At 37.1% G+C, this 25,292-nt stretch overlaps 1 protein-coding gene across 14 annotated transcripts in view; it reads left to right on the forward strand.

The window, feature by feature from the left end:
- PIAS2 (protein inhibitor of activated STAT 2) overlaps positions 1–23,290 on the forward strand; it is a 93,050-nt gene extending 69,760 nt beyond the window's left edge. For 6 of the 14 annotated variants that reach the window (XM_049697873.1, XM_033421349.2, XM_049697874.1 and 3 more), the window contains 5 exons: positions 1,413–1,546; positions 4,037–4,208; positions 12,324–12,463; positions 17,272–17,309; positions 19,999–23,290. In XM_049697873.1, coding sequence (XP_049553830.1) covers positions 1,413–1,546; positions 4,037–4,208; positions 12,324–12,463; positions 17,272–17,309; positions 19,999–20,181 — 667 coding nt within the window. In that variant the 3' untranslated portion in view covers positions 20,182–23,290. Of the gene's footprint in view, positions 1–1,412; positions 1,547–4,036; positions 4,209–8,700; positions 10,677–11,951; positions 12,464–14,445; positions 14,537–17,271; positions 17,310–19,998 lie in introns of those variants that run through there. The other 8 variants (XM_033421352.2, XM_033421347.2, XM_033421355.2 and 5 more) reach the window with 8 other exon arrangements.
- The last annotated feature ends 2,002 nt before the right edge of the window (positions 23,291–25,292 follow it).

Genomic DNA, 25,292 nt, shown 5'->3' on the forward strand with positions numbered 1-25,292 from the left:
CGCACACAGGCTTCTTGGTGGCAGCAGTAGCAGCCTTAGTGTCTCATGCCCGTTTCTGGGGTCTGCGCTGATAGCCGCGGCTTGCGCCTGTCTCTGGAGCTCCTTTAAGCAGCGCTCTTAATCCCCTCATCTGGAGCACCAGGAAACAAAGAGGGAAGAAAAAGTCTCTTGCCTCTTTGGCAGCTCCAGACTTTTCCCGGACTCCCTCCCGGCTAGCCATGGTGCACTAACCCCTTCAGGCTGTGTTCACGCCGCCAACCCCAGTCCTCTCCCAGAGCTCAGACCGAAGCCGGAGCCTCAGCCCCCAGCCCCGCCTGCCCCGGCAGGTGAGCAGACAAGCCTCTTGGGCTGGTGAGTGCCGGTTGGGCTGGTGAGTGCCCGTCGGCACCGATCATCTGTGCAGGAATCTCTCTGCTTTGCCCTCCGCACCCCTGTGGCTGCGCTCTCCTCCACGGCTCCGAAGCTTTCCCCCTCTGCCACCCGCAGTCTCCGCCCGCAAAGGGACTTCCTAGTGTGTGGAAACCTTTCCTCCTTCACAGCTCCCTCCCACTGGTGCAGGTCCCGTCCCTATCCTTTTGTCTCTGTTTATTCTTTTTTCTTTTTCCCTACCCAGGTACGTGGTGGTGGTGGTGGGGTTTCTTGCCTTTTGGGAGGTCTGAGGTCTTCTGCCAGCGTTCAGTAGGTGTTCTGTAGGAGTTGCTCCACGTGTAGATGTATTTCTGGTGTATCTGCGGGGAGGAAGGTGATCTCTGCGTCTTACTCTTCCTCTATCTTCCCGGAAGCCGTGAACCCAATAATTTTTATGTTTGGTTTATGTGTTATGTTGAGGGTTGTGTTTTTTTTTTTTTTTGGCTGTGTTGGGTCTTTGTTGTGGCATGTGGGATCTTTTTTTTTTTTTTTTTTTTTTTTGCGGTGCATGGGCTTCTCTCTAGTTGTGGAGTGCACGTTTTCTGTCTCTAGTTGTGGTGTGTGGGCTCCAGGGTACATGGACTCTGTAGTTGGTGGCACGTGGGCTCTCTTGTTGAGGTGTGCAATCTCAGTAGTTGTGGTGCACAGGCCTAGTTGCCCGCAGCATGTGGCTCTTAGCTCCCCAACCAGGGATGGAACCCGTGTCCCCTGTATCGGAAGGCGGACTTACCAGCACTGGACCACCAGGGAAGTCCCTGAGGGTGGTTTCTTTACTGCCAATCCCTGCAAGAAGGTTCCAGGTGTCTATTTCTGTTTAATCACTGATTTTTAAGATGATATTCAGTAAGTCACTTAACTCTTCTGTTGCCCGTTAAACAGCTAAAGCCTAGGGCCAAAACAAACAAAAAGCATTACTTTTGTCTCCAAGGTAAAATGTGTTACTTTATTTCACCTTTGAACAGAGCCATTTGATTCCATTTCTGTACTTCTTACTTGGTTTATAGGCTTTTTATGGAAATTCTCAATGACTGTTCTGATGTGGATGAGATCAAATTCCAAGAAGATGGTTCTTGGTGCCCAATGAGACCGAAGAAAGAAGCTATGAAAGTATCCAGCCAACCATGTACAAAAATAGAAAGTATGTGCAGAATGGCAGCAGAGAGCAAAACGATGAGACTTGTGTGATGTTATCGTTAGCGTTAACTTTGGCCATTAGAGCTACCATTTGGAGCTCAGTTTGCTCACTTTATCTTTTGATCATCTATTACATATGTAATTTCTCCCAAATGGTTTTTATTCTTAAGTGTGCTAAAGTTTATACCACATTATAATCAGTTTTTTCATAGTATATTTTTCATATATAAAGTAAATAAAACAATCACCTAAATCATTTTATTATTTTTTATTGAAGTATAGTTGCTCTACAATATTATGGAAGTTATAGGTGTACAGTGTAGTGACTCACAATTTTTAAAGGTTATACGCCATTTATAGTTATTGTAAGATATTGGCTATATTTCCTGTGTCATACAACACATCCTGTAGCTTATCCTATAGCTAATAGTTTGTATCTCCTGCTTCGCCACCCCTGTAATAATGCCCCTCCCCTCTTCACTCTCCCCACTTGTCACCACTAGTTTGTTCTCTGTCTCTGTGAGTCTGCTTCTTTTTTGTTATATTCATTAGTTTGTTATATTTTTAAGATTCCACATATAAGTCATATCATACAGTATTTGTCTTCTCTGTCTGACTTATTTCACTTAGCATAATGCTCTCCAAGTCCATTCATGTTCCTGCAACTGGCAAAATTTTGTTCTTTTTTATGGCTGAGTAATATTCCATTGTATATATTAATACATATATATACCACACTGTCTTTATCCATTCATCTGTTGACACTTAGGTTGCTTCCATATCTTGGCATTTGTAAATAATGCTGCTATGAACATTGGGGGTGCATGTATCTTTTCGAATTAGTGTTTTTGGTTTTCTTTGGATATATACCCAGGAGTGGAATTGCTGGGTCATATATGGTAGTTATATTTTTAATGTTTTAAGAAACTGCCATATTGTTTTCCACTGTGGCTGCACCAGTTTACATTCCTACCAACAGTGCACAAGAGTTCCGTTTTTTCCACATCCTCTCCAACATTTGTTACTTGTGTTCTTTAAAATCATTTTAATATATGGTGCTTGTTACAACATGAAAAATTATAAATGACATTTCTATGGACACTTATTTGGAACTTTTCATTTTAAAAATTATAAAAAATTATTTATTTATTTTGCACACTGTGCAGCATGCGGGATCTTAGTTCCCTGACCAGGGATCGAACCCATGTCCCCTACATTGGGAGCACGGAGTCTTAACCACTGGACTGCCAAGGAGGTCCCTCAGAATTATTTTTAGAGCACCTGTTGGAGGAACCCCAGGTGGAGGTGTGGTTAGAGAGGCTGTATCATCCATTAATGGAGGGTGGGGGAAGATGGTCATAGGTTAGTTGGTAAAGAAGTGAACTAATTGTTTCCGTTGCCTTGTGGGAAGAAATTTGACTCTTGCCTTGGTTACCTAGGAATTATACTCAACCTTCAACTCCCTGTGCTGTCTACCCTGAGTGGGGAAAATAAAGGCTGTTTGAGAAATTGAAACTGATAGGTGAACTTAGTTTCTTTTTATCTGGCATAGTCCAGTCACTGCATTTGAGTTTTGTGCTGACTATATTTAACATTCTAATAATGTAATGAATAATAGGCATTCAGAGTAAGAAGAGAGGAAAAAGTAAAGGATTTATGTCAATATTAATCATTCTCCTGTGATTGTTACTGAACCTATGGGTGGAATGATCAGGGTTTTCCTCATCCTTGAGAAAAGTAGTGATTTAGTTAATTAGTTGCTGCTGCTTTTCCATTATCAAGTAGCATGCATTTTCTACTAAATAGATTGTAGTAGAATGGTGAGTCAACTCACCACTCTTTGAAATGGTGAGTTAACATATCATGTGAGACTATTGTAGTGGGCAGAAAGGAGAACCTAAGTAGATAGCTGGTAAGAAAAACTTTAAATGTCTGAGTAACTTAAGTGAGATGTTTGGGGTTTTTTCCACTTATCAAGGTGAAAATTTTATCAAGTTCTTGCTTATGGTGTAGAGCTTATATATTCTTTGATGTGAGCACCACTGCTTTGCTAGATAGGAAGTATGATTCTGACTTAACCCTACCGCATGTCTGTGAGAATACACAGCCAGTAAAGCTACATACTCTTGTCCATGGCCAGAGACCAGCCCCTTAACTCCGGATGTCTGTGTATAACATGAGTCCTCACCTAGGGAGACAGCGTGAGGTGCAGGATCTGTGCAAATCTGTCGCAGTACTGGGGAGATAACGCGGAGTGTGCCATCTGAAAGAGGCTTTCGCTTCTCACAAGGCATAGCGCTCACCCTGTCTCTCTAGGTAAGCAGTCATTTTATAGACAGATGACTGGAGTTAGAGAGTTGGTCTCTGTCCGTGGGACAGAGTATGGGCTTTATTGGCTGTGTATTCTCCAGGATGTGCTACACAGTTAAAACTCTTATGGTTAGAGCTCGTGTTACACCTTTGACTTTTTTGCCCCTCTGTTCCCTACTTGCAGCTGCAGGTGTCCTCAGTAAGCCTTGTTCAGTGACTGTAGCCAATGAGGCAAGCAAGAAGAAAGTGGATGTCATTGACCTAACAATAGAAAGCTCTTCTGATGAAGAGGAAGACCCTCCTGCCAAAAGGAAATGCATCTTTATGTCAGAAACACAAAGCAGCCCAACCAAAGGGTTTGTTAATTTATAGTTCACTATTGTTTATTACACTTGGAACTAACTATTCTTGGGATAAGTTTGTAAATGTCTCTTTGAGAGTTGCATAACCATATAGGGCTATTTTAATTTGCCTTTTGTTCAGTTGAAATATTTTCAAGTGAGCATGTTGTTTATAGGAAAGCAAATTTTGATGAAGAATATATTTCCATCTTTGGGAAGTGAGAGTTGAAATCTTCTCATGTCTAAATATTTATTTCAAATTTGATACTTTTTGTTATTTTCTTGAATCTATTTGGAAGGAGTAAATTTGGCATCACAGACCAACATGAGGAAGCCGAGTGTGTGGAATTGGGAATCTGACAAGTGTAGATTCCAATTTTGACACCATTGCTTACTCATTCTGTGATCTTGGTTGAAATATTTAACTTGTTTGAGCCTCCTTTTCCTGTTCTGTACAATGGGGTTAAATAATGCCTACCTCATAAGATTAAATTCAGGTTTCAATAAGATAATGAAAGAGCTCAGCCTCAGTGTCAACCACATGGTCATTGTCTCAGTAAAAAATTGATTGCCTTCCCTTCTCACCCTCTCCAGGGCAAAATATGGGCTAGTAAATGCAGTCTAGCGTTTATTTATGAGTCATCTGGCAGAAGCTGTTGCTGACATATAGTGAGTGACAGGTTTGAGTATTTAGCAATAGGTGCTTCTTAGAGATTTTGGAACCTGCAGGAAAGTAGCAGCAGGTTCTCTTGACATCCATGAACATATTGTTTCAAACTTGAGTATGCCAGCCTTACCTTTTGGCTTCTCATAGCACTTCTTTTCTCTAATGGCTTTATTGGGGTATAATTTATATACCATAAAATTCTCCCATCTTAAGTATTCAATTGCACAGTTCAGTGATTTTAGTAAATTCATAGGGTTGTATAGTCATCATCACAATTCAGTTGTAGAATATTCTGAACAGCCAGTAAACATCTCTCATGTTCATTTGCACTTAATCCTGATGCACACCCCAAATCTAGGCAACCATTGATCTTCTTTTTATCTCTATAAATTTGCCTTTTCTAGACATTTTATACAAGTGGAGTTACATTCTCGGTGCACTTTTGAAACATTCTTTTTTTATAGTTACTTTTGAAACCAGGAGAATTAAACATTTTGTGCTGCCTTCTTCACTGTTAAAATGCTTATATTTCCAGATGTGATTTATGTATCACAGTAAGGGTATTTTTTGTTTGTTTGTTTGTTTTTTTAGTGGAACTGAAAATGGAATAAGTATTTCAAGTGGGATTTTTGGGGGGTATGCTGATCATTTATTGTTCCTTTCAGACAATTTGTTTGGCACTTCTAGCATTTAAATAATAAAAAATGAAAATGTAATTTTGAAATGTTTACTAAAGTGGAGAATCATGGGAATGAATACTTAGATGTGGTATTTCCAGATTTTACTCTCTAATGAATGAAACTCTTTAGAATATGCTGGAAAAACATAGGTTGCACAGTATTATAGTTAGATGGTTTCCTGCCAGGTTGAAGGGTTGTGCGTAGTGATATGGACTCATGAGTTACTGTAATCATAGAGGGTGTCTCTGGTGGCTCGCCATAAGGGTCTACCCTCTATGTTCCTTTCGCACATTTTTACCAATACTTGATGAGGACTTAGAACTGGAGGAGTGGCACGTACATTGGGTGACAATCTTGAAATGACTTCAACATGCAGAGGAATCAGGACAGTTCACACCTGCGGTCAGCTACCGTAGAGATAGATGTAAGTCTCCTCATCGAGGTTAAAAAGAAAATAAAAACTAACATTGTGAGTATAAGGTAGAAACTTTTGACTAAACCAGCAACACATGAAAATTTTGGTTTAAAATGTCTGTAAATTGCAGCTTCCCAGCTCATTCCACAAAGTTGACATAACTCTTAATACCCAAACTAGACTTACGCATTAACAGCCAAAAGAGAAGAACCATTATGAAACAGGAAGTTAGGAAGTTCAGTGAAAATTCTGAATTCAGTCTTAGTAAATTATTTAATAATACATTAAAATGACATTCATTACCACCAAGTAGGGTTTATCTAAGAATGCTTTATTGTTAGGAAATACATTGATAAAATGGATCTTGTCATAGGACAAGAAGTCAGCCCTCTATATCCATGGATTCAGGTAACCATGGATCATCATAAATACTTGGGGAAAATTTTTTTTTAAGTTCCAAAAAGCAAAATTTGCTCTTTGCTGCCAGCAACTATTTACATAGCATTTACATTGTTTTAAGTACTATAAGGTAATCTAGAGATGATTTAAAGTATATGGGGGATATGCAAGTACTACACCATTTTATATAAGGGATTTGAGCATCCATGAGTTTTGGTATCTGTGGGGGGTGGGAGAGTCCTTGGAACCAATCCCCTGTAGATACCAAGGGATGACTGTATATAGTCATTTTAATAGATGGTGACATTCCATAAATTAATGGCCATTCCTGATAGAAACTCTTTGAAGTGTCAGAATTCACTTAATGGTTTGAAGGGTTCACTACTTGAGCTGATTTGTTCTTAGACTGCATTAATAAACGAAGCAGTGTCCAGGATACATGCGCATGCCAGTTTTGTTCCATTTTAGGCTAGAAAACTTTCACTTAGACGATTTTAGTCAGGGCTGTCATCAAGAAGGGTATTAATGAGAGCAGCCAGAGGAGGGAAACAGGATGGTGAATAGTGGAAACATAGCCTGACGGATGAATGAGTCTAAGGATTGAAGCTGTTAAGCCAGGAGAAAAGAATATGTTATAGTTATCTTGTAGTTCTTGAATGGGAGTCATTGATGAACTGGGTTAAGTTTATTCTTTGTTATAACATTTGGCAGATCTAAGTCCAATGGATGAAAGATACATGGAAAAACTTTCCGTTGGAGTTTTCTGAACACTAAGAAAGTTGATGTTTTGTGCTAAAATCACATTTTCTGTGTTAAGAAAGAGTGGATGCCACCTGTCCAGGTGTCACAGTGGAGACTCAGGCTATGGTTATATCATTTCTGTAATCCCTTCCAACTCTTACATTTTTATCTCCTGGTTTTTGTTCCTGGTCATTCTGTTCGTATCCTCTCTTTTGTGTCAGCATCTAGAAATTTTTTCTGAGGTGTAAGTTTATCATAGGACTTCTTGGTCAATGATAGTAAGCAAATGGGAAATAGAGGAAAAACAGGAAAACTTACTTTAAGTTACAGTCTAAAATTCAGGTGAGCAGTTATTTTTTAAGAGGTATTGTTTTTGAAAAAAATTATTCTTATAAACAATTTTTCAAAGCATCAAGAAATAAAAAGCATTCTGTTACCACTTTGATGGTAATTCTTCTAGGCTCTTTCCCTGCATAGCCTGTCAGAAGAAATTGGCACCTTAATCTAAGACTTTTAGGAAACCTCTGCTATTTTTCTAAATTAAAAGATAATTTTAAATATTATGTCCCTACCCCATGCCTGGGAAATTGAATGACTGCTTTGTCATTAATGAGGAGGTATTCTAAAGACAGGAAACAAAGATTAGAAATAGATTAAGAATCATTAGCAAAATTGAATCTTTTAAAATATTTTTATGATCATAAAGTGGGAGCACCCAGTGAATTTCAGGTTTATGGATAAAAATTCAAGTTACTGAATTTTCAGACATGTAAGTTGGGGCCAAGTATGATGAATTCAGTGATCTAGTACACAGTCTGGAATACTAATGTTTGCTATCTAGCAGCATGCCAGCAGTTTACCTTTGTGCTGTGGTACATTTATATATGTATGTGTATATATGTACACATACTTATTGTACACATAAAGCCTGTGTGTGTATTTGCCAATCCTGTGAGGAGGGAGTAACAAATATTAAAAGTTTTAAAAAATGTTTTTATTATTTTATAGCATCACATGCCCACAATTCCACCAGACATAGCCATTTACATTTCTCCATGGTTCCTGTTATTCCGTATCTATAAATACATCTTTTTTTGCATAGGCATCAGAATCATTTACCTTTCTGAATGTGGTCTTTGTGAAGATTCTGATTACAACAAAAATCTTTCTACCAGTAGGTAATTTGATAATCCTAACAAATGACGAATTTCACCCATTCTATATAAAGTTGAATTTGTATTAATGGTTACAAAGTTCAGGTAATAGGAATTAACCTACACTAAATAGTGTGATGTTCGCTGAGATTTTAGATACTGATTTAATAATTTGTACTGTCAGTGGATTGTGACATTTTCATGTGTTGTGACAGCATTTTGTATTGGAGAAACAAGGAATAGTTGTTTAATCACTCAAAGTTTCATGTTATGAGAACAGAAGATATGCAGTGGTTAAGAGTTACTGTGGTTAAAAAAAGAACTAAAAAAAAAAAGAGTTACTGTGGTGACATGTCCATTGGGACATTGACCTTACTCCTCTACAGATGGAAATAAAGGGGCCAGGGTAGGAAAATGAGTTTTATTGTTGTTTTCTATAAATCTGATCCAGGTTGAAAGGTCAGTTCAGGATCAAGACAAAAGACAGTCTCCAGTGTGAGACATCAAAGGACGAGAAGAGGGAGCAAGAGGAAGGCAGTCATTGTCTTTTTCTTGTAAACTTGAAATTTTTCTTTTCATTTCTTTCAATGTCAGAGAAAAAGTGATAGATTAAATGTACCTTTAAGTAGGAACTTTTTAAAATAAATGAAATCATATGTATGTGTGTATATTGTATGTGTGTATATATATGCACACACATACATATATATGTATACAAACACACACACACACATATATAGGTCTTCTTCAAAAGCTTGCATCTTAAAAAATATATATATGATTAAGATATTAATACTGTGAAACAACCATAATAACCAGAGCCACTTTTTAAACCCCCTCCTTAGTACTAACATATACCAGTGTCTTCATTCATTCATTCATTCATTCATTCATTTATGGCTGTGTTGGGTGTTGATTGCTGCACGCAGGCTTTCTTTAGTTGCGGTGAGCGGGGGCTATTCTTTGTTATGGTGCGAGGGCTTCTCCTTGTGATGGCTTCTTTTGTTGCGGAGCATGGGCTCTAGGCACGCGGGCTTCGGTAGTTGTGGCTCACGGGCTCTAGAGCGCAGGCTCAGTAGTTGTGGTGCATTAGCTTAGTTGCTCCGCGGCATGTGGGATCTTCCCGGACCAGGGCTTGAACCCGTGTCCTCTGCATTGGCAGGCGGATTCTTAACCACTGTGCCACCAGGGAAGTCCCTGTCATTTTCCTTCTTATCCCCATCTCCCATCCCCCAATTTCTTTTTTTTTTTTTTTTTTTTTTTTGCGGTATGCGGGCCTCTCACTGTTATGGTCTCTCCCGTTTCTGAGCACAGGCTCCAGACGCGCAGGCTCAGTGGCTATGGCTCACGGGCCTAGCAGCTCCGTGGCATGTGGGATCTTCCCAGACCGGGGCACGAACCCGTGTCCCCTGCATCGGCAGGCGGACTCTCAACCACTGCGCCACCAGGGAAGCCCCCCCCCCCAATTTCTGATACACATTCCTGTGTGGGAGGTAGGATCATTTGTAATTTGAAAACACTTTTGGTGATTTTTTGGTCTACTTTCATCCTTGTAGAGGACCAGTGTCTTCAAACCTCCAGAAAAAGATATGCTTTAATATAACATACGTACTTGAGCTCATCTCAGGTTTTCTCTTTCCCCCTCTGGAGTCTACCTTTGTGGTTTTAGGTTGACAGGTAACACTGGAGGCCAAGAAACCTTCTGATTCTAACCGAGGCAGGTTGCTCTTTTTGTCCATCTTCATCTACATCTGGAAAATGTGTTTTGAAATATGAGGCTTATGTTACCGTCTCAAGCATGTTATATTTCCTTTGCCTCCCAAATGGATCAGTTTAAGATTCCTGAACTCTGACCTATGTTATTTATTTGCTTTTCTGAGACTAGCAGTTGCCAGCACAGCCATGTGTGTCCTCTCAAGATGACTTCATTTTCCTCCTTTCCAACAACATCTGTATTTTTGACAAATAGTACAGAATAACAGCTAGACAAGAGCCTCATGTTATAATGGAAACTGGTTTTAGAGGGACTCCAGTGTTTAAATAGGTGGTGATTATTTAAGTGGTTTGAGATTTTTAATTGAGGTTATGAAATAGTTTTGTCAGTTGTTTAGAGTATGAAGAATGTCATCCAAATATGTCATCATTTCTTATTACTAGTATTTAATAATCTGAGCAATAACAGGAAGTTTCAACCAAGGGAAAGGACACCTAGAGGTCCTACTTGTCATCTCAGTCTAACTTTGATGGTTGTACTGTTTCTGTCAGTTGTGCTTCATCTTTGTAGTGGTCCCTTCCATCTACAGAGCTCTGTGCCTCTCTTAATAAGCTCACGGTAGTTTACTGGCAGCGCTTTGGAATGCTGACCGTAATGTCCTAATGACCTAATGTCCCTGTGTCCCCGTCCCCCACCCTCCTTTTTTTTTTTTTCAGTTTAGTAAAGTTTTACTTTTCAAAATGTACAGTGGTGGGACCTGTTTATGCATCTTTACTGGCAGCTGGGGCATCTCCACCTTTGGTGTTTCTGGTATAAATTATTTGAACTCTGTGCTTTGAAACTGGTTTAATGGGTCCTTTACTAAGCAGCTCCTGAAGGGCTGCCCTGGCCAGGGAACTGTGAATCTTCAGTCTCTCAGAGACAACAACTGGGGTTTTAAGCTTATAGTCAGGAACTTTCTTACAGAGTTTGTCTTATGTGGCTTTGTCAAACAAGACTAGGTTATTGAGCTTGTCCCACATTTTTTGCCTTTGGTCTTTGTCTTTCTTGGCTGACTTTCCAGCATCTATCTTTTTCTTGTCATCCTTGTGTGGCATTGCAGAGCTCGGAGAGCAGGTGCTACCACTGCAGCCTCACTAAGATGCTGGACAAAAAGGTGGCCACCATCAGCCAGAGGGTCGGTAACATGGCTTAGTTTCTTGTATATGTTCAAGATGTTTTCTTGAGAACTTCTAATTGTTTACCCTGGACTAAGATAAAATGAAGGTTAAGTAGGAAGAATGCAAAATCATCTCTCTTTTTTCCTGAACTTTTTCAAAAATATGTTTAACTATACTGCTTCTTAAAATTATAAAGTTATTATTATTATATATATAGTGTGTATACGTACATGTATAAATACCAGTAATAAAGTATATCTTAAGTGTATTTAATTTGTGTTTTTCATAGCATGAACAGCGAATTTCAAAGTCGTAAGCCCTCTTAGAAGAGTAGATGGTATCATGGTAGCCAGTGTTTTTATTTCTGGATATTATGTCTGAAATCCTGAGTAGTTGTCTTATTCTAATTTCTGATTGCTGCCTGTTGTTATCAGGCTGGCTGGCTTTAGGACTGGCTATCTTTGCTTGGGTGATTCCCAGATAAGATCGCTAATAATTAATACAGTTCACATTAGAATGGAAGAAATCATGCTTAAGCTATAGTAAGTAGCTTCACTCATAAAGGTACTCTGATTTTAATCGAATCTTAGGAGTCTTCTATTTTATTTCTAAATTTCTTTATATATAAAATTACTAATATTCACATACATGTTACATATACATTAATAAAATTATTATGTAGAGTATATTCCTGTTTGTGGATCAAAGTTTTATGTATTGCTCCAGCACTGTCCATTATGTTTTAACGCCACCTTGCTCTTTTTTTTTTTTTTTTTTTTTTTGCGGTATGCCTCTCACTGCTGTGGCCTCTCCCGTTGCGGAGCACAGGCTCCGGACGCGCAGGCTCAGCGACCATGGCTCACGGGCCCAGCCGCTTCGCGGCATGTGGGATCTTCCCGGACCGGGGCACGAACCCGTGTCCCCCGCATCGGCAGGCGGACTCTCAACCACTGCGCTACCAGGGAAGCCCCACCTGTGCTCTTATGTCACAGCTGCTGTTGAGAGCCAACATGTGTTCATGTTAAAGTGAAGACTGTTATGAAAGAGGAGAGTGAGTGGAGTACTGTGTAGTGAGTAGCTGCCGTATAGTTGTTTGGAAACTTAGTGAACTTAACGACTGACAATGCCCAGTGGTACAGCCCTTCTCTCCTGTGAACTAACAGCCAGATTGTTTGTAATTTCCCGTGCTATTTAAAACAGGGTTCTCATGTATCAGCCATCTTCTGTAAGGGTGCCCAGTGTGACTTCGGTTGATCCTGCTGCTATTCCGCCTTCATTAACAGACTACTCAGTACCATTCCACCACACGCCAATATCAAGCATGTCATCAGATTTGCCAGGTATGTGAAGAGGTGTTTTGTTTTTTTATCAAGTTTTACCATTTCTTTTTATCTTAATCTGTGGAGCAAATATAATTTAAATATCTTAAATAGAAATGCTAAGGAAATTGCTAAGGAAAGGCTTCCTGTAAAGGTAGTATCTGTTTTAAATATATCACATTCAGTTCCTATCATTTAAACTATAGAGCAATCTGTAGATTTTGATGAGAGGAAATACAGTAGGAAAATTTTACAGAATTTATTCTTCCTCATAGAGAATTTATACTGGGAGACTCTTTCTTTGTTTATCATGGAAGCTTCACAGGTTAGGGAGACTGTTTTCTCATACTTTTTTTAGTAGCCCATCACTTCTTGGTATCCCATCACAACTTCAGAATATACTGGTGTACTGTGAGGTCAGTGTTGCCTACCAGCTTTACCCTGTAAAAATAGGATCTACCTGCTGTTTCCCTAGAGCTCTGCCTAATATCGAGGGATATCTTTTATATGTATGTTAACTCAACAGTTAAAAGCTTCAAGGCTGCTTGAATAACCTTAGTACCAAGACGTATGCAGCCCTACTATAAAATTAAAGCTTTTTCCTCCCTCCCTCTTTTTCTCTCCCTACATAGCCATTGTTTTTGCAGACATTTTTTGGTTGATCAAATTTGAGCAAGTTAGTACCAGTGACTCTTAAATTCATGACTTCCCTTCTCTTTGAAGGGCCCTTTTAGTGGAATACAGTCACCTCCTCCTGTTAATTTTCTGGATTTAGGAAATTAATTTTGACCTATGATTTATTCTTCTTGCCCCTCTTAGTAAGGTCTTTATTTTTAAGCACAGTGTATATTCTGTTGGGCAGAGTTTGTGTTGTTGAAAAAGTTGATAGTTGTGTACTCTGCCCCAGTGTAATTTTGTCACTTGAAATTTGTTCAGCATTTATTCAGTTTGAATAAAATTTAATGGAAAAGAGTAGACTAAAAATAGTATCCATCAAAAAAAATGTTAGGTACCTTTTGCTTCTTAAATGTGTTTACTCCACATGTACTTTGGGAATTGGTATTTTAAAAAATTGTTTGTAAACCCAGCTAGCACCAATTATAGAGTATTTGTTGATACAAAGCTTGATGCTGAGTTACAGGTGAGGTTTCATGGTCCTAAGAAAGATGGAAAGTCAGAGAGTCTTAATTCCTTACTGCCATGTTTTGCTTTAACTGTGGCTAGTTTCAAATGAAGTTGAAGAGTGTCCACATGTCATCTTACAAACAAGCATTCCAGAAGGATTTGTTTCCTAAAGATCTTGAATTAAAAATCCTGAAAAAAGATAATGAACGTTCTCTGTTTTTACTAAGTGACTCTGGCCATTTAGCGATAGAATAGGTACAATGTACAAATCACTTGCCCTGTTAGTTTTTGAGTTATGTGAGTTTGGATGAATTTTTAATTTCAGGGAATTTATATTATTTCAAAATTTGGGCATAAAGTCAGCCTATTTACTTTATAAAATGTACAGATTTGAGAAAAACAGTAAAATATGTTAACTGTGTATTTCATAAAGTGCATTTGAAGCTGACATTAAGGAACTAAGACTAATATCCAGGGCTGATATTTAGCCAATATAAGCCAATATAGTGATACTAATTATTAAAATGTTGAAAGGCTTTCTTATCAGTTGATAAACAGAATAGAATAGGAACTGTTGTACTTTAGAAGAGTTACCAGTTTACCGTCATCTATGAATTATGTAGCAGTTACTACATCTAAGTAGTTTAGTTTTTACTTTGGTTTTGCTGTTAATATGCTCTTTAGTAATTACTTTGGGGATTTTTTGTGCATAATTTTTATGTAATTAGTCATACTGTACAGAGTTTTGATATTTATAAGTTTAATAATTTATAATAAAATATTCAATAGAACACCAAGAATGGAGAGATGACAGACTTTTAATACATTTCTTAACATTCCTTTTAAACATCATAAACATGAATCTTCTGAATCTGCAGGAGAACAAAGAAGAAATGATATTAATAATGAACTGCAGCTTGGAACATCTTCTGATACTGTGCAACAGTGAATGCAAAATAAAACATAATTTGTATTTATGGAATGGAAAACAGCTTGATTATTTCATGAAAAAATATGACTGCCTTATTATTGCTAGTGCCATATTTGTCAGGTGGGAATAGTGCTCAAAAGTTGTATCATTAAAATTTGAAAGTGCTAAACATTTACATATTTAATCATGTAGGAGTTATGTTTTGTTAAAGTTCATGGCTCAAGTAAGGAGAATGTGTTGTTATTAATAAGATATACAGAGTCAGTTTCACATGAAGAAGCATTTAAAATCTAAAACGACAATTTTATCAGTATTGACAAAAGCATTTAGAATGTACCATCAGAATTTTTAGCACTGCCTGCTTTTTAGTTAAAGATGAGCATTTTCAACTGTGGAATACTTAGGAGGGCCTAAAAATACGTCAGTACAACATATCATTGCAGTTCAAACTTACGGTGAAATAAGAAAACAGCATTTTACTAAACTTAGAAAATAAGGCAATAACATTTGATCACTGTTCATGAAACGTCATCTATTTCATGTAAGGGTTTTAATAGTCTGTACTTACAAAGTAGAATTGCAAGACATTGTTTGTAATCTTTTTTTAATAGGAATAACATCTGAAATACTATATCGAACTTCATTGTTACTGTTTGAGAAAAATGGTTTCAGTGAGAAATATTTACATTAAAAACATTATTGAATTTTGTGTATACAGCATCTGTGTAATGCTAGGGAGACAATGGGTTTCAACCAAAATTTCAGAAAAGTTTCTAGACATTTTATTATGGCATTGTATAAGTTACCATATTCAGTTATCCCTGGATGAGGTGTCAAAAGATATAGATCAAACAAATCTCTTAAAATGTTTTATCAGTAGACTATATATCTACTAGCACACATGAAATAATCATCAAAGAGAATTGCAGTACATCTGAAGAGATGGGAATTGAAATAATGAAAATGTGGAGACACTTGGCACCTCCTCGATGGGCAGTCTCCAGTGCTAGAACTACAAAAGCAGCTTGAAAATTATATCAAGCCTGTGTATTTATTTAAACTGAAGTTACAAAATGGGAATAAACTTTAGAAAATGAGCATTTTGAGTGATTTGGCTTCAATACACAATATGCCAACAGAAATAGCAATACTTTCTGTAGCTTTATAAAGAAATTTTGTTATTCAAATGGACTGAGTTATTCAACAAACATTAAAAGTGATTGAATATTTGAAATTAAATAAGCTTTTAAAAGCAGAAGTTATTATATAAATAATGTTATATACCATTTGAAGCAAAACAAAATTAATACAATTAAACCAATAAAATGATATGCAAATAAACTCTTTTTGTGACGTAGTCCATAATAGAAATGTTGAATGTATAAAACTCTCAGAAGGTGTTATAAGGGCTAGACAAATTGTGAATTACTGTTCAGCTGAAGCAGAGAGAGGATTTACTGGACAGTATCATTAGTGTGAAGAGAAACTCTTTGCTTATTGAGATATGTTACCTACTTAGTATCAATTTAATGGGGAGCTCCTTGGAAAAGTTTGTTGTGATTCCAGTGTTGGCTCAAACCTTGCTGTATCATATAGCTAGTGATAGGCATATGAAATGAAAAATACCAGCAGTTTTCAAAAATGCTTTAGAAATTAAATGACTTCTTTCAAATGATTGGTGCTACAGCTTGTATTACTTGATAAGTATTTTTATCATACCCTTCCTTATTTAGAGATTATCAGGGAATAAATATACTTTAACATTTTGATTTATAAATTTTTCATACTGGTTATTAAGTATTTTAAATATTTCCCACTAATATTCTCTCTTTAGAGTAACAGTCTAGTATTAGAGTACACTCTGTATGATTATTATACTTGAGGTGACATTGAATACCAGCATATAAAAATTCACAGAATGGATAGAAATTGGCCCGTCTTAGTAACGTACACCTAATATGTGATTTTTTATTTTTTTTTAATGTTTTGAAATTTAGTCAAACAGAGGTCTATGGGGACTGACCTTGAAGTTTATTGCTAGATTTTTCAGACCTGAAATATTTTATTATTTATTGTTATAACTTTAATATTTCAAAATGGTATTACTGGGCAACGTTTTACCACAGTTCTATTTCAAAAGCATAACTGGAGAATCCCAAAGCTTTGGTTTAGAAAACTGCATTAGCTTATAACCCAGCAAACCTTGGTAAGATTTAGCTTGTTAGTGAGCAGAATTTAGCAGGTGCTTGCTTTGTGCAGCACGTTGAACTGTGTACTGCTACTCTTGTTGTGGGAACCGGGGAACAGAGCTGTCCATGAAATAGACATTTATCTGCCTAAGAAGTGATATTTTAGATGAAGCTCAGTGTGGTGTATTTCTAAAAAATAAATGTGAAGTACCTTAAGAGTCTTAAGTATGTTTTGTTAATGGTCCGAATCCAGATCGTCATCTTTTCATTTTATTGCTTCTCATTCTGCTAAGTGATAAAGGGGGAGAGTTTGCTTTGACTAGTCCTATTTATCTGAAAAATTTTGGACTGCCCCCTTTAAGTCTCTGGGAGGCGGTTTTTCTAGTTGTTTTGTTAGGAAATATGTTCATTTTTGGGTTTTATCCACATAAATATCCTGATGGTGGTATAGACCTTCCCTATGGCAGAATGGTAAGACCTTAACCCAAATGTTTTATGACTTAAGATAAATAAAAAATGATTTAGGGAAATAATTCTTGTCTCCAACATATGAGACAACTATTAACAGAACATTTTTGTTTTAGGTTTGGATTTTCTTTCCCTTATTCCAGTTGATCCCCAGGTATGTATCCTGAATTTAAGCAACTAATTTGTATTTGATTGTTGGTTGTGTCATACTAACTAAAAATGACCAGTTGCATAAAATCAGGACAGTCAACTCTCAGTTACTTAAATTGATGGAAAGGAAATACTATATAAATATTTCACAATTTTACTTGGAGGGATGAAGTTGCTAGTTCTCAGTTTATTATATTTTGGCCTTTAATACTGGAAGTTTAAATTATATTTTATTTAGTTTAATATAATCAGTTGGCATTTCTTACGAGCATTTGAGTGATTAAAATGAGGGGAAGCAGTGCTCAATGACTGGAAGTTAAAACCTTATAGAGACAAGTTGTGAAACACTTGCTCTATACATAGAAAATAGCTGATGCTGATTAAACAGACTGAATCATTAGCTTGATTCTTCCTTGTTTTTAAAGGCAGTCAGATTCAGACTTTGGAGATGCCCTAATCTAAAATTGCTATAAACCAGTCATTCCTGTTTTCTTTGTCAGAGATAAGAAACTCTAGTATCCCAGCGTCCCAACATGAAGACCTTGCAATGAGTGTGGACTCCACTGATAAGGCTTATAGCAGAGGCAGAGCAGAGGAGGAAAAGGCATGGGAAAAGCTGAAGGGAAGAGCAAAACAGAGAAAGAGACTTTGAGAGAAGTGTTGAGAGTAGGGAGGGATAGAGGACGAGCCATGCACCACTGCTTTGTAGGCTGCTCAGAATCAGCTAACCACAGGTCTTGTATCAGCTTCCTGGTTCAGTACTCTGTATTTGATCACATAAACAGCACTGGAAATTTGGGCCCAAGGTAACAGGCACAGAATGAGGAGTTTCTTCTTCTCACCCTGAGTTGACTTTGTTACAGCAGTAGATTCTATAGCAAAATATCTTATCTGTTTTTTAAGGAAATAGATTCTTCAGGCTTAAAGTATTACTGTTTTTAATGTGAAACATCCTTTTTTAAAAAAATGATCTTTTAACCTAGAGGATTTTGATTTTATAGGGCTATTTAGCATGCTTGGTGTCAGGCTAACTTGTTGCTAAGCCAAATGAAGGGTAAGGTTGTGCTTTCAGTTTTCCTTGAATCCTTAGATTTGTTCTACTTTACCTCCACATTGCCCCCTTAATCCCTGTTATCCTTATGCAGATGTGTTCAAATTACACATAAAGGCTACAGAGTTAGATTGGCTGCAACCTGAGTATTGTAAGATTTCAAGATGTAGAGGCTATTGATAGCAGGACTGTAGTATCTAGCATTCATTATACAAATGAAGAAGGGTACCTTTTTACTCCTAGGTGGTCAAAAACTCCCTCAGAGGTAGTAGAAATAAAATGTTAACTTTCTGGGCTTTTTCCAGATTCTTGGCTCAATTTTAGTGGAAAATTAGAAATTGATTTTAAAGAAGTTTAATACCTGACAATACAACTCTCTTTAGAGGTTCTTAGAAGCTCTTTAAGAACTCCCCTTGAATGTCTTTGTGCCTGGCATTCGTTTTGTTGATGAACCAAGACAATTGTCCATCCTAAACATTAAGTTAACTTTTTTAAAAGGCACCCTGAAGTTTAGTTGTTGCCCTTCCACTGACTGGCAGCCTTAAACCTGGGGCCGTTGTTCCCATTTTATGGTCTTTTAGAAGATCATGTAGTCTATACAACTTCAGTTTTAAATTTCTGTTTTTAATATCTCTGATGATAGGCTGAATAATATATAGAATTGATAATATTGATCGGATATCCTTACTGATCTTCTTTCATACAGTCAATCTAAACACAGACTTAGGACCTCTCTTGTATACTGGACCTCACTTATCTCAATCAAGTCAGTGCAGTTGTCTCTCACATAAAATATTCTATGGTGATATAAAGCTTTTAGCTCTTGTCTCCCTCTGTTCCTCCAGGTCAATATTAGAGTACTAAACTCAGGTCGGAATTAGTTTGGGAATCAGCAACTAAGATGTTAAAGAAACCAGAAATTTGAACAGTTGGAAGGGGGTGTCAAGCAAGCATCTCAAAGGAAATTAGATTAGATTAGATTTCCTTTAAGATTTATTCCAAAATTTTGTGAATACCTGAGATACCTCTCTTTCTGAGCATCCCGTGGTAGTTAGCTACCATGTAGTCTCTATGTTAGAATGTATGCTATCTTCTAATTACACAGGTTCTGTTACGTGTATGTACAAAGGAGTCAGATGCTGCCTTCCCGCTGATCAGTCTTAACATTATTCCTTAAGGGTCTGATTAATACTAAATTTTGAGAGAATTACTGAATTTTGCATTAGCATTTTTCTTAACACCATTAAAAATAAGTTTATTAGCCTTTTACAGTGTGTTTTAAATCTGGTATAAATACATTTAGTGAGCAAATTCTTTTTGAGATTAAGTATGAGTCATAATTTTGGGGCCAATATTTAGTATTAAATAACTTTAGTTATTGTTGACATTTTTGTACTACTACATATTTGGTCACAAATTCTGTGAGTTTTGAGACAATCAGGAATATGCTGCACTCACAAAATAATGTAAAATGTTAAAATTCATGCCACCTTCCATACAAAGATGTGAAGTTTTGAGAAGTTTTTAAGTCCCACTGAGATTTAAATATGTGGCTATCACTTGTGCATATCTAACAATTTCTAGTCTCTATATTTAAAATCAATGTAGCCTCTTCCTCATCGACATCATTGTTTGTTTCAAGCAGTACTGTCCTCCTATGTTTTTGGATAGTCTCACCTCACCCTTAACAGCAAGCAGTACGTCTGTCACCACCACCAGCCCCCATGAAAGCAGTACTCATGTTAGTTCATCCAGCAGCAGGAGTGATACAGGGGTCATAACCAGCAGTGGAAGTAACATTCCTGACATCATCTCATTGGACTAAAGGAGGACTCACTCGATTCTAGGAATCATTCATTAAAACTGCTGTTTCTTGGATCTCTGGTCCGTGGAAGCTATTTTTTTGGTAACGATTACTTTGATATTTATTGAAGTGTCAAATGGATTCTTTTGCCTTCTGAGAGATGAACACAGATGACTGCAGCAAGAACCACATGACATGCAAGGATTTTTCTTATTCATGCTGTACTCTGAGCATCAGATACATTCAGCTGTAACTGCATCTTCTTGAGAGATGGATTTCAATTTCATATGATACTGGTTGGATTCTACAAATCAGTTAAAATTTTTTTTGTTGTAATAAACAGCAATAAAGTTATGTAAATATTCAAGTAAACTTTTTTCTAATTAAAAAAAGATGTAATCAGTGATTCTGAAATGACAAGTTTTGTTTAATCTGATGTGAAGGAAAAATATATGGAAAGAAGTTACGTTTGCCGAATGAGCCCTTTCCGTGGAGATTTGTTTTATTTCGTTGAAGTAATGAAGTCTTGATAAGTGGCCAAAGCTTGGGTTCCACTTTTCTTCCTGCAGTTCCACTTTTCTCCCCGATTCCATCAAAGAAAAATGGCCTTTGTGTTAAGCATTTTCCCCTGGTTGTTGTTTACACTTTGGTATTGTGTGCTGATGAATACAGAGTGAAGTTCTGGGATTTGGCTTTTCTTTATTATTAGTGATTATGTTGAAGAAACCCTATGCAGAGTCTTCCCTGATGTAATGTGTGTTATTTTGGTAATCATACAGTCTTATTCTAGAGGTTTCTATAAATTGGGGGCTTACCTTCTCAAAAAAAATTCCCTGCAGCCATCAAATGAAATGTTTTTAGATTAAGGTGTGGGCTGGAATGTTTGTTAGAATTTTGTTCACACTGTCTAGAAATATTGAGAGGTTGGAGGCAGTGGAAGAACAGATTTAGGGGCGGTGGGAATAGCAAAGTTTAATTTCTTCCTAAGAACTTCTTTTGCTCGTTTATTTTACAGGATAATGTACAGATCTGTGTTGAAACTTTTCAGTTTAGTAACACTGACAAAGAAAATATGTTTTAGATCTCATTTTTCTCATAGCAGTGATTTTCAAACTTAAAGAACAAACAGTAGCAAGGGGATGGGGATGGCATCAGATTTCCCTTTCCTTTTTTTAAAAGGAAATCTTTCCTGAAGCCACAAAAGACAAAACAGAATTAGAAATGTTTGAATATAAGAAAGGTTTGAAGAGGAGAGGATGGGCCTGAAACCCACTTTGAAAACCACTCTCTTACTGTGTGTTTGGTTTTAAAATCTCTCAGAAAACTGTTTTACCCTTAGAGAAACATTTTTATCCAAATTTTATACTTTGCTTTCATTTGGCTGCAGAATTTTAAGTTCTGAAGGACTTACTACTTCCCTAATATTTAGCTTTCTCTTCTTAAGCTGTATCTACTTTAAAAATAAACCTGTGTTAAAAATGATTAATCTAACTGATTTCTGAAGCTGAAGTGCCCAGATGAAGAGTCCACCAATTTCAGTTCGGATAGGGAACAATCTGGGTTGGTGCAACTCCAGGGAGCTGACTGGTCACTGCTTGGTTTTTCACACCTTCTCAAGTTCTCATGCCGCACCCCCCCCCCCCCGCACCCCCCCCCGCCCCTGTGCTCTTTTTGTACTCATTTAATTTCTTGTGATTTTCTACATCATCCCTTCTTTGGCTGCATTATCCCCTTAATGTATTATCCCTTTTGGAGAGTTATAAGCATGGAAAACGAACCTGAATCTTCTTGCAGTAGTTGCATCATAGTTGCCAGTTTTACCTTCTTCGTCCACGTTACAGTCCTTTGGTCCAGATACAGAATTTCTTCCTAGTAAAATTTTATGTTGCTGCTCTAAATATGGATGCAAGTTCTGTTAACTCTGTGATCAGATAGAAAAAATAACCTGATTTGTGTGGTATAATTTGTTAATAAAGAAATGCTGTATATTTGTTACCATTTTGTTACCCTTTAGATGCTCAGAGACCCTCCCCTCCCCAGTTTAACCAACAGTTTTATCAGGTAAATGAAAAGAATTAATAGAAATTAGTTTATTTACTTGGTTCTTGTAAATGGTACCTCTGTGCTTTTATAGTTGTGCTTTGTTTCCTTTTCACTGTTTTATGTGAACAGTTTTATTGTTCATTTTTGGTGCTTTACACTGAATTACATAAATTTTTAATTTATCTCATACAGGCGACTAACATTTTTTAAAATATACTTTTAAGTTTATAATCTTAAAATTGAGACTTTTGTGTATGTATATTTGAAGGTGAGTACTTTTCTTTATGCTTTTGGCCCTGTGACAACAACATGCTTATTAAGCCACTGTCCTTTTTTTAGAATGGTCACTAAATATTTTTTATTGAGGCTCTGATTTTGTAGCAGTTTCTTTTACTAGTCCAGATATCTGCTCAACCAAGTATAATTCAGTCTCAGAGGAGGTCATCTATAGCTGTTACTTAGATGTCAGCCAACCAGTGACTATGTTTAAGGAAAGGAACTGCAGTTATTAGTCTCTTACAAACACTTAGCCAACCTGTATTTTTATCTTTATTCACATAGAAATGTTAAAGGATTTCCTTGCTTTGGTAACTCGTGACAATGTAATGGGTGCTGAATGTAGCTTCACACCTAAGGTCTGCTTACATTCACTGACTTTCTGACCCTTAGGTGAGCCGCTTTAGGATTCTGTTTCCATTTCTGCCCAGAAGGTATAAATTCTTTGCATCTGTCATGGAATAATTATAAAGGCCAAACAAAACAGTAGAATCAGGAAAGCTAGAATGAAAATCATGATTTGGGGAAAGAGTGTGAGTATAAATAAGGAGATCCATAACTCTTGGTATAAAACAAGTTTCCATAGGGTAGACACTTAAAGAATTTGAAGAAAGGTAAGATGTTGGATTTTAAATGAATGATATTCAACAGAGACTATTCTGACTTTGGATTCTGACCTTTGAACCATTCTGCCTTCAGACGAGTCTTGGACATCCGTCATTTAGTAACTGAGTTGTCTGCTTTTCTTCTGCCAAAAAAGTATTTATTGTTACATTTTGTCTTTTTAAGTAAAGTTGAATTTTATAAAGCATTAGTTCTCAGCTTTGTCTTTCATTTCTCTCTAGCCCCCAATGGGTGTAAAAAAAAAAAAAAAAGTCTCTCCCCCACCCCCAAGTAAATGCTTTTATTTTCCTAATCTTTTTCATCTTGGAAAATGTAGAGCAGTATGCCATTTAAACTTGGGTCTGACATTGTATTTTGTGACCGTGGATCTGTGTCTTGTGGGAGCATGGAGTTGTCATTTAGGTTGGTGATTGATGTCTGAACCTGATTCACCATCTTTTCTGCTGCAGTTCTACACGAATATGATGAAACTTGTGGAAAGAATTTAATACTTCCTCTGCTTTTTTAAGAATGACTGGTTTGTAAGCCCCTGCTTTTTTGTTGTTAAGAACCACGCTCCAATTCCTAGGAGAAACAGATTAGGCTAAATATAAATGCCCATTCTTTAATGCTTGCCTGACTCAATAATGCTTTTTTTCTGTTTATGTTTAGTAATACATGCTTATTGGGGGAAATCTAGACAATACAGAAAAGGGGAAAAGGGCACTTTACTGTTTTTGCATATTTCTTGCCAGTCTTTTAGCTACTTGTCTGCGATTTTACATAGTTTCATTCATTCTCGGTATAATTTGTGCCTTGATTTTTTTCTCAATCTACAGGCATTATTCCATGTCATTAAAAACTATTCTGTATGGATGTGCCATGCTTCCTGTTACCTTTCCCTGTTGGACATTTTAGGTTGCATCTCATGATGCAGTGTTACAGTTCATGTCTTTGTGCATAAATGATTTCCTTAGAATAAATTCCTAGAGGTGAATTTCTGAGTCAAGGATGTAAATACTTTGTAGTTTTTGATTCCTGTCATTTTTCCAAGTGGTTTTACTAAGTTATACTGTAACCATTTGGTATGAGACGAACTGTCTAACCATAGTTTCCAAGAATATGTGCTATTTAGTTAGCTCTATGCAGACATCTGCATTAAGACCCTCCACCTTCTGACCTTGGTGAGCTGGGGAAACTGATTTGGAGATAATGGGCAGAGACTTTCCTGGAATGTCTCAGTTTCAAATATATGTATCTGATATGTTCCAGAAACACCTACATAAGGATATCCAAATGATTTTTTACATAGTTTTACTTGCACTATGAAGTAGCCCATTGTTACACTACATTTTCTGTTTTTAGTTAGAAAATCTTGCCTTTTCTTAAATCTTTTGTGCCTGGGGCCAGCCCTTGGTAGCCAGCTCTCTTTTTTTTCCTCTTCCTGTAGGCTCCATTTTGGCCTTTCTGAGCTCCCCAAAGCCAGTAGGATCTTCTGAGCCAGAGGCAGTCCAAACCAAACTGGAAGAGTGGTAAGGCTGAAACAACAAAAGCAGAGCTAAGCTTTGCTTTTTCACTTTGTCTTTTTGTGTTTTCAGTCCCATATTGGTGTTCTCAGGGCCGCTCTGGGGAAAGAAAAACAGATTGCTATCTTCGGATGCTCAAGGTATTATTTTCTTGATTGGCACACCACATTTCCCAGGCTGCTTTTTCTTTTTGAATGGATTTGAAGGCTGCTTTTGTGTTCTCAAAGCTCAACTCTTTTTATGTGAAGAAGAGTGTTGTTGTGTTGTAAAATATCCCTCTTATTTTGGCCTTCATCAAACTATTCAACAAATATTCAGCGTGTTTTGTAAGTGTATGTGGGGTAGAGTAGTATAAAAGATCTGGTCCCATACTTCAAAAGGGTTATAATCAAGTTTTCAAAGCTCAGGAATTCTTACCTACTAACAGACATGCTAAGAACCTTACAAAAATGTCACATTCCTTACCATGGTCCTTCAAAGGAAAGTCGTATTCTCTCTGTTTTGCAAAGGAAGAAACATAAATTTCGCAGTGGACTTGGCATCCTGAAACAGACGTACCTCCAAAGCCTTCTGACTAAACTGAAGTGACACTAATTAGGTAGGCTATTTGGGAGACTGATACGGTAATCTAGACATAAAATTATGAGAACTGATTTCAGGTGATGGCCACAGGAATAAGGAAGG

Source organism: Orcinus orca, chromosome 15 (assembly GCF_937001465.1).
Source record: "Orcinus orca chromosome 15, mOrcOrc1.1, whole genome shotgun sequence".
In the NCBI taxonomy this organism is placed as follows: domain Eukaryota; kingdom Metazoa; phylum Chordata; class Mammalia; order Artiodactyla; family Delphinidae; genus Orcinus; species Orcinus orca.